Below are 13,077 nucleotides of genomic sequence, written 5' to 3' on the forward strand. Positions count from 1 at the left end.
GCCTCACACCAGTGAGGGAGTGGCTCATTCGATTCCTGACCGGTGTTGTCAGGTTTGGAGCAAACATGTTGCAGCACATGTATGCATTTTGTCACAAGTAGGTATTGTGATAGCTCAAGTATTTACAGCATTGTATATTTTCAATAGTTTAGTGCACAACACAGACATGCCATAACGCTGCAATGACATCATTTAGTCTTAGATAACAGCACAAATGATAGAGGGAGACTTTGTGTGTCATTTGGCAGTCATTGTTTTTAGCACATTTGCAACTTAATCTGGAGATTAGTAATAATATACGTTTTGATTTATTAATATGTAATAAATTATATTGTTACATCGTCTTATATAGTTGTATTTATAGAGGGAGACTTTGTGTGTCATTTGGCAGTCATTGTTTGAGCACATTTGCAACTTAATCTGGAGATTAGTAATAATATACGTTTTGATTTATTCATATGTAATAAATTATATTATATATATATATTATACACATTTCCCCACTGAGGGACGAATAAAGGCATATCTTAATCTTAAAGGCATATCTTGTATATATATTCAAACAAATGTTTTACTGTAATTATATTTATCCTACGTTTATAAAGATGGTCAGGAAATTAAAGACAACAATCACAAAATAGTTGTGTTCAACTATGTTCAAGAAAAGATTATTTACTTGATATCGCCTACCTCTCATGCGGAACTACATTAATATAATGTGTTCCCGCACGACCCTATTTTCAACAACACAGTATCACTTCCTGTTACCATCCAAAACAGAGCCCAGCCAGCCACAGAAGCTAATTCACTGCAAAATCTCTCGACCAAGCAACGTGAATGAATCGCAAAGACTGATCACTTACAATGATTCCTTACACGGTCAACATCAAACTCGCGGCGCGGACGTTGACTGGCACTCTTAATTTGCAGAATAAAACCGCAGTAGATTGGTGAGTACTGCAGCTGTTCCGTTAGCATGCGCTGGTAGCTTGTTTTTGAATGAACATTCGTGTTTACATATTGCGTCACGCTCAGGAAGGTGTGAATTTAACTTCATTGGGTATTTTTTTGTCTGTTAGGTATATTTGTCATTAGATATTGACTTTGTGGAATTTTGCCATCGCTGGTAAATCACATGCAAGGCATGTCGTGTCATGTGATTTGCATTTTCCTGGGCCTGTTGTAGCCTTGGTTCTGGTCTAGAAATCTAGAAATGTATGATACTCGGCAGTATATTTTTGCGCCATGTTCCGTAAGAACCCCAATAATGGATTGTTCCACCCAGATGCTATATGATACTGAACAGGAATAACATAGCTTTTGTAGCAATTTCATAGCATAAGGTGGCCATGGCAGATGACTCCTATAGAGCAGCTACACAAGATGACCCGCACAGAAAGCGTTCTAGGTCTTCCAGAATCTGCATTTATTTCAGCTGTATTTCCTTGTTAGGATGAGCGAATAGACCACTATCTGTATCTGTTCACTCATCTAAATGATCTGTATGGATCAGAGTAGGCGTGGTATAAACTGAATGGGGGCGTGGTTTAAATGGGCGGGGCTTGCATACAGTATTTCGCTATATGTGTACAGTGTATAAGTGATCTATAAGACTATGATTTTATTATTTTTAAATGATTTATGTGAAGTTGGTGATTCATGCAAAAATGCATGAACCATCCATTTACAGCACCGCAAATGAAAGAGGTTTAAGACCGCAAAGTGCATACTGCAACATATTGAGGGGGCGTAATCTTTCACCATAGCCATACAGGTAGAATATTTGATGCGGCTACTGTGCAGGTGTACCTAATCTTTTGGCCAGTCAATGCGGCTGTTATTTGTTTACTGTTAGGAGTATCTGTGAACTGCCAACTGAAAATTAACAAAATTCTTATTGTTAAAAAAATATGGCAATGTATCAGGGGTGCACCTTTGCATCCAAGTCAGCACTGCAGGACAAGTAACTTTATGAAGACATACTTCATAAACATAGCATATGTCCGAACTGTTAAATGATACATAATCATACACCCAAAACCTGTGTCTTGGTATTAAATCGACCCGGGCTGTAAGGTACGCCTTGTTATCTACAGTATCTAGTTTTTGTACTGCTGACATGTGTGCCAGTTGGCCACATAAATGAATACTAGGGGTGTAATGATATGTTTTAATAACATTTCGATTCGTGGTTGCCAATATGATTCATAAATGATACTGGTTCAGTTAAAATGTTGAAGGTTGAATTAAATCAAGCTTGTGATTAATTCAGTCTGATAAAACATGTCTTGAACTTCACTTCTCTACCCCAAGTATTAACGAAGTTACAGCGTGCAGCAATTTGTTCTGTCTGCTTCCATGCCACACTACAAATTGCATGTACACTGTAATTCCAGGACAAAATGAGCACATTCCACAACATCAGATTCTAATAAAATTTAATCTGCAGATAGATATTAAAGTGAATTCATATCCCACATACCTTTTATCTTGTCCTGAAGCTCTGATGAAAGGCTTAACGTTGGGCCTTAACAGGAGAGACGTTTAATATCATTATCATTTAAAGTGCTAAAAAAGCACATTCATATTAAGCCTGCCACTAATGCTTTATTTCCTAGTATTCATGCAATCGCTTGATTACCTTTTAATGTATGTTAGCTCGTCATCCGGAATGACAACTTCCTGAACACAGATTGATGTAGTTGGATCACAGGAATATAAAGTCAATCACATTCTGGAGTGTTGAGAAATGTGGTCCCCCACTTGAGTTATATCTTGTGTCTGGAATGGAAAGAGCTTGGTCTTGAGTTTCTTTTCAATTTTGCATTCCTTTTTGACAACAAAGACACTCTCCTTTCTCCTGTTTTTTGGTTTTTAGGGGCTGGCAGGGACTGATAGCTCAGGGATGTCACTCAAGCATTCTTATCATTGATCCAAAGACAGCACAGACCATCCAAGTGCTGGAAAGGCACAAAGCCAATGTGGTCAAGGTAAGCTCTTCTTTAATCACCAGACCACAAAAAAGTGTTTGCTTTTTTTTTTTTTTTTTAAGGAAGTGATGTTATACTACTGTTGGGTCATTTAAATGGAGGCTTACATTTTCTGCCTATTCTTGTTCTTTCTCACTTCAGACTGCTTTCTTCATATTTGTGGTTTTATGGTATAATGTAGTTTTATAAGGTTGTGTGAAGTTTTATTTTTGACAATTTAACTTGCTTTTTGGCAGAATGTTCTTGTCAGGTAAAATGCACACACTTGCTGCTGGCTGAGAACCTTTCAACCACAGTACAATTTATCCACCCTCATGGTATTGTTTGACCTTGAGCTAAGTTGTTGCTGTCTGACATTATTGATCCTGTGAAAGGATATTCCTCTGCAGCGACTGAGAGGTTCCTTTGTGTTTATGGGTGTGTATGTGTATGCACAGTATTTGTGTGCTTTGCAGAACACTCAATAAGGGGCCATACATTCTCCAGTGATTATCAGAGGCTAGGCTGCGCCTGGGGCTCCCATTCTTTACTCCAAAACACTTTAATCGTGAGCACACTGCAGCAGTTAGTGGTTCCTCACCACACATTCACAATGCAGGGCATTTTGGTGGATGATAGATATAAAAGAAAAAACAACCACCATAGAGAAGGAAATAAAACAGTCAAACAAAATAGAATACTCTGCTTTGAGTAATTTGTCTTTTTAAGTGCAAAGCTGGCATCCGCTGCTTATCAATTGCACTTTTCCCCGTAGCACCACATTTACAAGGCAGCAGTAAGTGCAAGGCATTTGTTTTAAATAGGTCATTGGGTTTATTAGAGAAGTTTTGACTTTGTGGCATCCATTGTGACCTTAATTAATCATGTGTCTCCCTTGCTTGGTCTGTTGCATGCTTAGCCATCTGCACACATTTTAATTTATTGAGGATTTTCTGCAATGGAAATTATACATACAAGCTGAAATATATTGTACATCGTTTGGTTAAATCAGTGCTTCTCAGGTAGTGGGGCTCGCCCCACCGAGAGGCCGTGGTATTTTAATGAAAAAACAGAGCAGTAACACACAAAAACTCTAAAGTTGTAAAGGCAGATGTCAGCTAATTTGCATATGTTCAAGTCAATTTTAGATACATTTTGTGCGGACTATGGTTGTTACGATTGCGACACATTTTGTCAGTTTGCTTACATTCATCCCTTGTTTATAGGGGTTAATTGTTTCCAAACCCAACCACTTTAAATACAGTATATTTTTGTAGTTAGAGCACAGAAATCCTGTTTAGGATTTAGTAAATTATTAAAGCCTTATGAACATGAAATAACACCCCTATAGTCACCTTACACTCCTATCATTTGTTGTTTATACCACATTGCTAATTTGCTAATTTATTTCTTCTAAACTTAAGAAGCCAAAAACTTACCACTTCCACACTGGATGGGAGGAGAACTTTTTTTTAATATCACACATGGCTCCGCACGGCCAAATAACATCACTTGCAACTGCGCCCCTCCGTGCTGTGTCCGTGCGGCCCAAATTTTCCGCACCACGCACCGAGGGGATATTTTCTCACTATGTGGACAGTCTCGTGCTGAAAACATGGTGGACGAGCAGGAGATCCTCCCAGCTGAAGTACAGAAATATTGGCATTTTGAGACGTAGTCATGCCAAGACCCCTGGGATAACCAAGATATGTGACAAACAAAAAAACAGCAAAGTATTTTTTTAACCATCCTTTTCTTTTGTATGGGTTATATAAGAAAAACCTAAAAGTGTTATAAAGTATTAGTATAAGTATTATAAAGAGTGTGTTTTATTTCCAAGTCAAATCAGTCCTGTGTTGTTTGCATCCATGTTCAGCATGTCTTTTGTAATCACATTCTCCTACCAGTGTAAAAGCACGGTTTCGATAACGACCGACACTTGCTTAAAACGTTGATACCCTACGCCAATCCGCCCTGCCCCCACTGCAGCATCCAGAACAAGCATGTCTGCCGTGTGTGGGACTTCTTGCATTATGACTTGCATCAGAGATTCTCGACTTTATTTGGTTATATATATATATATATATATATATATATATATATATATATATATATATATATATATTTAATATTTCTTCCAGGTGAAGTGGTCCAGAGAAAATTACTACCATAACCTGAGCTCGCCCTACTGTTTGCGGCTGGCCTCAGGAGATGCCTCTGGGAAGATCATCGTCTGGGATGTTGTCAGTGGCACTGCCCACTGTGAGATCCAAGAGCACTCCAAACCCATCCAGGGTACGAAATCATTGCTGTTTTTATAGCGGTCTGTAACGATTCTTTATTTTGGAGCAGGACATTATGGGGCGAGACCTGCCAAAAAAAATCCCCAATCTCTTCCATAGAAACTCTTACATTGTGTTGTATTTGTTCTCATTACAATGCTTTTGCCGTCACTCTGTCAGTCCTGCTGCAGACATCAACGATTCATCTTCACTCCTTCCAATTTTGTTGGCTTTCCCTCTGTTCTTTCAGATTTGGAGTGGCTGTGGAATCAGGATGTGTCCCGTGATCTGTTGTTAGCCGTACATCCTCCCAACTATATTATTCTGTGGAATGGAGACACAGGAACCAAGCTGTGGAAGAAGAGCTACGCTGAGAACATCCTGTCCTTTTCTTTTGACCCGTTTGACCCCTCCAACATGGCATGTATGTGCCTCATTCCATATTAAGTTACTGTATATCTAATCCGTATACATTTAACCTCACAACATTTAGTTTTATAAAGTATATATTTTTTTCAATTTTGTGTGCAGTGCTGACGAGTGAAGGAATAGTCTTCATCACAGACTTTTCTCACTCAAAACCACCAGGAAGTGCGGGTAAAAAGGTCTACATCGCAAGTCCCCATGCAAGTCCTGCCCACACCAAGCCAGCACCCACCGCTGCACCAGCTCCTACTGGTGCCAAGAAGGCTCTCAACAAGGTTAAAGTGCTAATCACCAATGAAAAACCCACGTAAGTGCCACCAGCTTCCCCTTAGCCACATAACTGGATTTAAAAATTAGCCTTGTCCTTCACATGACTGTACCTCAATGAATTATTGAGCACTTTGACAGAAATTCATTTTTAAATTGCTACTCCCTCAGTATATGCAAATCCACTATATCTGAATAGATTTCTAAAGCAATTTAATGTTACAAAGGTGTAATATTGGTTTAATAAATCCCTAATAAGACACCGACACACTTTCTCTTGCCGCTCAATGGGAAAGTTGGTCCAAACTTTTACTTTATCTCAAGAATGCATATTTTTGCATATTAATCACAGAGATTATATTTTCTTCCAGTTGTTTTAATCCTCAGAATAATTATGATTTCATTCTGCTGTATGCAGAGGGTGTGGAATGATGGGTGATGGGTTCCACTGCCTTGCTCGAGGGCACGTCAACAGTACTAAGCAGACAACAACTATTTGCAATTCATTTTATCCACAGCAGGATTTGAACTGTCATCCAAAGTCTTGATGGAATGAAACTGCCACCACTATATGTAAAATGTATCATGTATACAGATACAATGTTTAGTATTTTAAAGTCCATGTAATAGTTTTCTTTGACAAACATAACCCAAGTCGTTTTAGCATAATCGGGTGTAGTAATGCTAAGTGACACAGGGTAACATTTCTCGCAGCCACCTTACAGTCTTACACAGGCTTATTCATAACGGCAGCACCTTGCCCCCCTCTGTCTACACACCCAGACAACCACCTTTTTCACGCATACACACACGCATCATGTCCATTTCATGTCTGTCCTTTCACATGTAAAAAAGGAAAAGGTTACTGCGCTTTTTCTCACCCATCTCCTCTTAATGTTGATAGTGGGTGGATTAGCGGAAAGAAAGTCTGTCATCAGCAATGTGCTGACTCTAGTGCTGTCATCATACATATTAATGTCAACACACAGCAAATAATCTGACAGCAAAGCCTTCATTATGATCCAGCGTAATCACTACGCCGGCCCTTCTGACATTAGCCACGTTTACATGGACACAAGTATTCCAATTCCATTCAGGTTATTTGCTCAAACGGAAAGAATCTAGCCTTTGTATACACCTCATTCGAAAAGAAAAGTGCCAATCCGACTGAATTTATAATCAGATTCACAGGGGTGGAATATTCCTTTCCCCAATCTGATTGAGGTATCTTGTAACCGCTCAATCGGAAAGTTGTCAGGGTGCGTTCATCTTCGTGGTGTTTTTCTTCTTCTGTTGTTTATTGGAGGTTGGCAAGATGCTTTTGTGTGCATTAGCGCCATCTGTGGAACAGAATCTAAACCCTTCTATACGCCATTCACAAGTCCAGTTTTATTAAAAAAGAAAATACATATCTATATAAAACATTAATTCATTCATTTTCTACCGCTTTTTCCTCACAAGGGTTGCGGGGGTGCTGGAGCCTATCCCAGCTGTCTTTGGGCGAGAGGCGGAGTACACCCTGGATTTGCCAGCCAATCACAGGGCACATATAGACAAACAACCATTCACACTCACATTCATACCTATGGACACTTTGGAGTCGCCAATTAACCTAGCATGTTTTTGGAATGTGGGAGGAAACCGGAGTACCCAGAGAAAACCCACGCATGCACGGGGAGAACATGCAAACTCCACACAGAGATGGCCGAGGGTGGAATTGAACCCTGGTCTCCTAGCTGTGAGGTCTGCGAGGTCTGTGAGGTTATAAAATATTAGCAAGATTGAACTTTATCTTTTCCTGTTCCCGGGTGCATTCTTTCAGCGAATGCTGAGATATGACGTAACACGCAGCTCCAGACGTTCTTTGATTTAAAAAAATGAAGGCGAGCAATCGGCACTGGACTGCTGCGGAAAGTTTGTTTTTCATTCAAACTAAATTTCAATACTGGACGAACGAAAAACTGGCAATACGGAGTTATTTCAACAAGTGAAAGAAAAACTCGAGGAAGTTGGTATCACGTGATGTTGGTGTTTACGTTTTACTGTGAATGCCCTATTGACTATTCTGATTGATTATAGCGGCGCATGTAGACAGATTGGAATATTCCTTTCCATGTATACCATTGCTTTCGGAAAGGTCATTTGGAAAGATTTCATTCGGAAAGAGAAAAACTCCTCATGTAAACGTAGCTAGTGTCAAGATCCTGTTGTGCTCTTTGGGGTGGTGTGAACATGGCCGTTGAGGTCTGCTCCAACTACCACTTTTCACCTCTTTGCAGTTGCTCATCCATCCAGCTTCAAAAAATATCTTTCTCTTTAAACTCGTCACAACCAAGTTATATGTTTGGGTATATGTTTTTACACCCCCCAATTTCAGTCTTTTTCACCATAGTTCTGCCTGACCTCCATGGCACTGTTTACATACTCTTCCTTCAGATCACACCTACTCCATTCCTCGTCCCATCTACTCCATTGTAAAACAGCTTATAACCTCATCCAATGCTTTTTGCCTTGCTGCCTTTCCATGTGGTCTCTTAAGACTCTCCATCATGTTAGCTATCGCCGTGCCCTTTCTTTCATTATGCCAACATTTAGAGTCCGTAGTCTCACTGCTACACTGCTGCCTTTCCTCATCTCATGTTGTCTTTCCTCACACATCTTCCCCATCTCTGCCTTCGCAGTCAACCAACAGTAGCATAGTTTTCTCTGGTACCCCATTGGTTAACAGTGCCAGTGGGCGTCGTCATTAAGACTGAGCCAGTATAGAAAGGTTTATCATGATTGGAATATTTGTTTCATGATGGATGCACTTTCTGATTTAGCATTTAACCAGTCTTGGGACCGCCATTACAAAGTACGCTAGCTTGTGACTTCTTCAGTTTGGTTTAGTTTTTCCTATTGATATGGAATGAAAAGGCTTAAAATACTTATTACCACCACTGATTACCACCATAAATGTCCCCCACACACAATACACTGTTTCACTACTAGTTAGAAACTGGGTCTACTGTGTTGCTTCAGAAGAGATATGATCCAGTGTGTGATGTTTTTGGAATTGGACAGCTAAATATTCTGACTCTGTCCTCTTCCCTTTTCATGTTTTTTTTTTTGTCTTCCTCTCTGAAGATCTGTTGCGTTGCCCTTTGCATCTAAGACTTAGAAGGCTTTAACACTTTCTTTTTGATGCTGCCTTTGGTGGCTTAGACATTTCAGGCCTCATTGCTTCCTCGACTGGCATCATTGAGGTGCTAATCGTGTGGGGCTCAGCAACTCCAAAAGGTTCCTCTTTTGAGGCATTTTTATCGAGCCATGCCTTCACCAGAAGATAACAATCTCACTGGCGTTTTCCTCTGCTGTATTTGATCACATTGTGGTCGAGAGGAATGAACCTGGCTAGATGAGTTACGGCTCTAATCAATACCCAACTCATTTAAAACATGCATGGAATGATGTTCATTTGGCTGCCAGAGTACTACCTTCACTCATCAGTCACCTGTTATTGTCACCCAATTTGGCCAGTTGCCGCCATCTGTCCTGTGATATCCACTGGCGGACATAATTCACTCTGTTTGTTGTATGGGAACACATAAATAAACATGATCTGTATCCATATTTTTCACATGCTCAAACACTAGATAGGTACTTCCGGCATTTACATCTACATATATACCATATCAGGAAAGGTTTTTAAACTGGATGTGAGAGAATTTTAAAGAAAGTACAAAAGACACAATGCAAATCAATATACATGCGTGAAATAAAAGGAAGGATATTATCCATAGTGTTATTTGGAAATATAATTTCACATCTGATTTTTGCGGCTACCAAACTGCAGTGTAACACGTTAACCACTATGTCAAGCTGGTACAGAAAAGTAACTTATGTACTCTCGAGTTGGGCTGATCAAAAGAGGTAGATTGCACCCTGACAAAATTTCGACCAAATGCAGTACACATGACTAACTATGAGCATGGTGTCTTAATCACAATTGCTAATTTAAATCGCCCAAAAGTCCCTATTTACCACCAAATACGCCATGCCTTTTGTTTATTCTTAAGAAAATTGGTGAAAACAAATGACAATTTCTTTAATGTTCTTCCTCTACTTTGTGGACTGTAGTGCAGAGGCAGTGACGTTGAACGACTGCCTGCAGCTCTCTTACCTGCCATCCAAGAGGAACCACATGTTGCTGCTGTATCCTAGAGAGATCCTCATCCTGGACCTGGAGCTCAGCCAGACTGTAGGAGTGGTGGCCATTGAACGTTCTGGAGTGCCCTTCGTCCAGGTGAGACTTTCATACACTGCTGTAAAACCTGTCTCAGTGAGGTTTAACGCAATTGCTGCACATTTTCTGTGAACCACAGAAATATATATATATTTGGCTTTTTGGGTTAGATTTTTGGGTTACAAAAAATAGATTTAGTTTGAGTAGTTAGCGCGCAGGCCACATAGCTAGGTGACCTGAGTATGATTCCACCCTTGGCCATCTCTGTGTGGAGTTTGTATGTTCTCCCTGTGCATGCATGTGTTTCTCCGGGTACTCTGGTTTCCTCCCACATTCCAAAAACATGCTAGGTTAATTGGCGACTCCAAATTGTCCATAGGTATGAATGTGAGTGTGAATGGTTGTTTGTCTATATGTGCCCTGTGATTGGCTGGCAACCAGTCCAGGGGGTACACCGCCTCTCGCCCGGAGACAGCTGGGATAGGCTCCAGCACCCCTGTCACCCTGGTGAGGATAAGCAGCAGAAAATGAATGGTTAAAAATAGATTTAAATTGCCATTTACATTGATTTTTCAAGGTCTGAATTCCATTAGCTCCCAGGCTTTTTTAATTTACAAGTGTATGACATAAAGTCCACTCTGACATCAATTTGGAAGTTGCAAGCACGAGACAATTTAGAACTTGTTTTGTTCTAATACTTTGGTTAGTTAAGGTGAGGTAAATGAATTTGTGATGGCGCGGTTAAGCTTTAACATGCTTCATACATCACTGTCTTTCCCTGCCTATAAAAGACCTCCCACCCCTCCCTTTGCTTTTATTTCATTATATTCCAGCCTTTACTAAAGGCCTTATTTTTTGGATGAATCTTCCACAAGAGCAATTCCCCCTGGCACAAATGATAAAGTTGTCTACTTTTTTCCCTCACACTCAGTGCTCACCTCATCACTGTGAGGTGAGGGCCCAGCAGAGCAGGGTTGCGTTGTTCACAGCAGAATAATCAGACTGCTGTACTTAAGATATGATGTCCTGTTCAGTAGCACCACTGACCTTTGGTTGCCAATTCTACAACTGGAGACCAGTTTTGTAATTGGAAATGGATGAAATCTGGTGGGAGGGTAGATTTATCAGGGCTGTAGAGCAAGTAATAGAACATATTTTAAACAGTTTAACATCACTTAGACTCTGCATGTATGTGAAGCAATGATTGATGAGTGTGCTTTACTTAGCTGATCTAAAGCAGTTGTTCCCAAAGTGGGGTTCGTCAATTGCCATTGGGGAGAACGTAATTCATTCATTCATTTTCTACCGCTTTTTCCTCACGAGGGTCGCGGGGGATGCTGGAGCCTATCCCAGCTGTCTATGGGCGAGAGGCGGAGTACACCCTGGAATAGTCGCCAGCCAATCACAGGGCACATATAGACAAACAACCATTCACACTCACATTCATACCTATGGACAATTTGGAGTGGCCAATTAACCTAGCATGTTTTTTGGAATGTGGGAGGAAACCGGAGTACCTGGAGAAAACCCACGCATGCACGGGGAGAACATGCAAACTCCACACAGAGATGGCCGAGGGTGGAATTGAACCCTGGTCTCCTAGCTGTGAGGTCTGCGCGCTAACCACTAGACCGCTGTGCCGCCCGAGAACGTAATTAAAAATGAAAAACAATGAGCACCTAACACGAAAAATTCCGAGTGCACTTGAACACCTCACAATGCGAGAAGACCGAAGCAGGAAGGAGACAGCGGCAAGTTGTTCCTTGCTCTGTGGGCATCATATCAACACATACGTTTGAATGATTACTTTGTGCATTAAGAGCGTTTCATCTTTAAGATTTCATTTAAATTGGCGTTCCACTTAATCCCCACACACCGCAGCAGTGAAAACCCGTCACTATGAGTTGAGATTCACCCGAAAATGAGGCTTTATTGTTGGTTGTATGTATTTTTGTATTTTAGATACAGTTAAGCCGGGGGTAGTGATTCTTTTAGAGTTGGGACACCATGGAACTAAACAAGTTCGATTTTCCATTCTAACAAATAAGATCACCTCACGGCAAATCATTTTTTTTTGTTGTAGAAAATAAAAACCTAAAACTAGTTTAAAAAACACATTGTCCTCACAGTTTCCAAGACCACAAATGAGCCTTCAATCGAACCAAACATAACGCTTGTTAGATTAGCGTTTGAGAGAGAAGTTGCGTAACCCAAGAACATGAAATGGCAGAGGCCAATCATCATGTCATCTCTGTCGTGCCTCTTACTATCTTGTGTCAGGTGATCCCGTGCGCCCAGAGAGATGCCTTATACTGCCTCCATGAGAATGGATGCATCACACTCCGTGTGTGCCGCTCCACTGCAGCTCCAGAAGAAGCATCAGGAGCAGCGGGTATGCTTTGTCTTACATGTGCAGTGGACGCCATTTGTGACAGCCCTCCATCACTCCTGTGTTGTTTTCCCCTCAATTTATTCTGCCTATAGCACTGACAAAGCCTGGAGCCTTTCTCTTTGCACCAATGGGCATTCAGACTCCTACTATCTCATTTATCTTTTGGCTTAGTGTCACAGGCCAATGGGAGTCTATAGTCTGGCCACATGTCTGTCTTTCTGTTCCTCACTTATCCTTCCTTGCTGTTGTCTGCCAGCTCCTTTTCTTGCTTCCTTGACATTTCTTTTTATGAGACGCTCACACCCTCATTTAAACGCTTATTTCCTGTTCTGGGTGCTTATCTCCTTAAATCCTCTCTCTTTATTGTCGTACTCTCATTTCCCTTCAAGCTTACCTTTTCCACGATCTCCTCCCATTCATCTTCTCTCTTCTGTTTTTTTTGTTATTAACAACTAATCAATGCCTTATCCCACGTTTGTGTCTCCCTTTTATTCACATGCCCAACACTTCTTCATT

The 13,077-nt window shown here is 40.6% G+C and overlaps 1 protein-coding gene across 2 annotated transcripts in view; it reads left to right on the forward strand.

Moving 5' to 3' along the window:
- The first annotated feature begins 757 nt into the window (after positions 1-757).
- Positions 758-13,077, forward strand: part of wdr11 (WD repeat domain 11) — a 47,739-nt gene continuing 35,419 nt past the window's right edge. For both annotated transcript variants that reach the window (XR_009120388.1, XM_058058721.1), the window contains exons 1-7: positions 758-950; positions 2,879-2,990; positions 5,111-5,264; positions 5,502-5,675; positions 5,783-5,984; positions 10,064-10,229; positions 12,450-12,561. Coding sequence is in view for 1 of the 2 variants with exons in the window: in XM_058058721.1 (XP_057914704.1) it covers positions 865-950; positions 2,879-2,990; positions 5,111-5,264; positions 5,502-5,675; positions 5,783-5,984; positions 10,064-10,229; positions 12,450-12,561 (1,006 nt within the window). In the remaining variant the exon portion in view is untranslated. The remainder of the gene's footprint in view (positions 951-2,878; positions 2,991-5,110; positions 5,265-5,501; positions 5,676-5,782; positions 5,985-10,063; positions 10,230-12,449; positions 12,562-13,077) is intronic.

Source organism: Doryrhamphus excisus, chromosome 20 (genome assembly GCF_030265055.1).
Source record: "Doryrhamphus excisus isolate RoL2022-K1 chromosome 20, RoL_Dexc_1.0, whole genome shotgun sequence".
NCBI lineage: Eukaryota > Metazoa > Chordata > Actinopteri > Syngnathiformes > Syngnathidae > Doryrhamphus > Doryrhamphus excisus.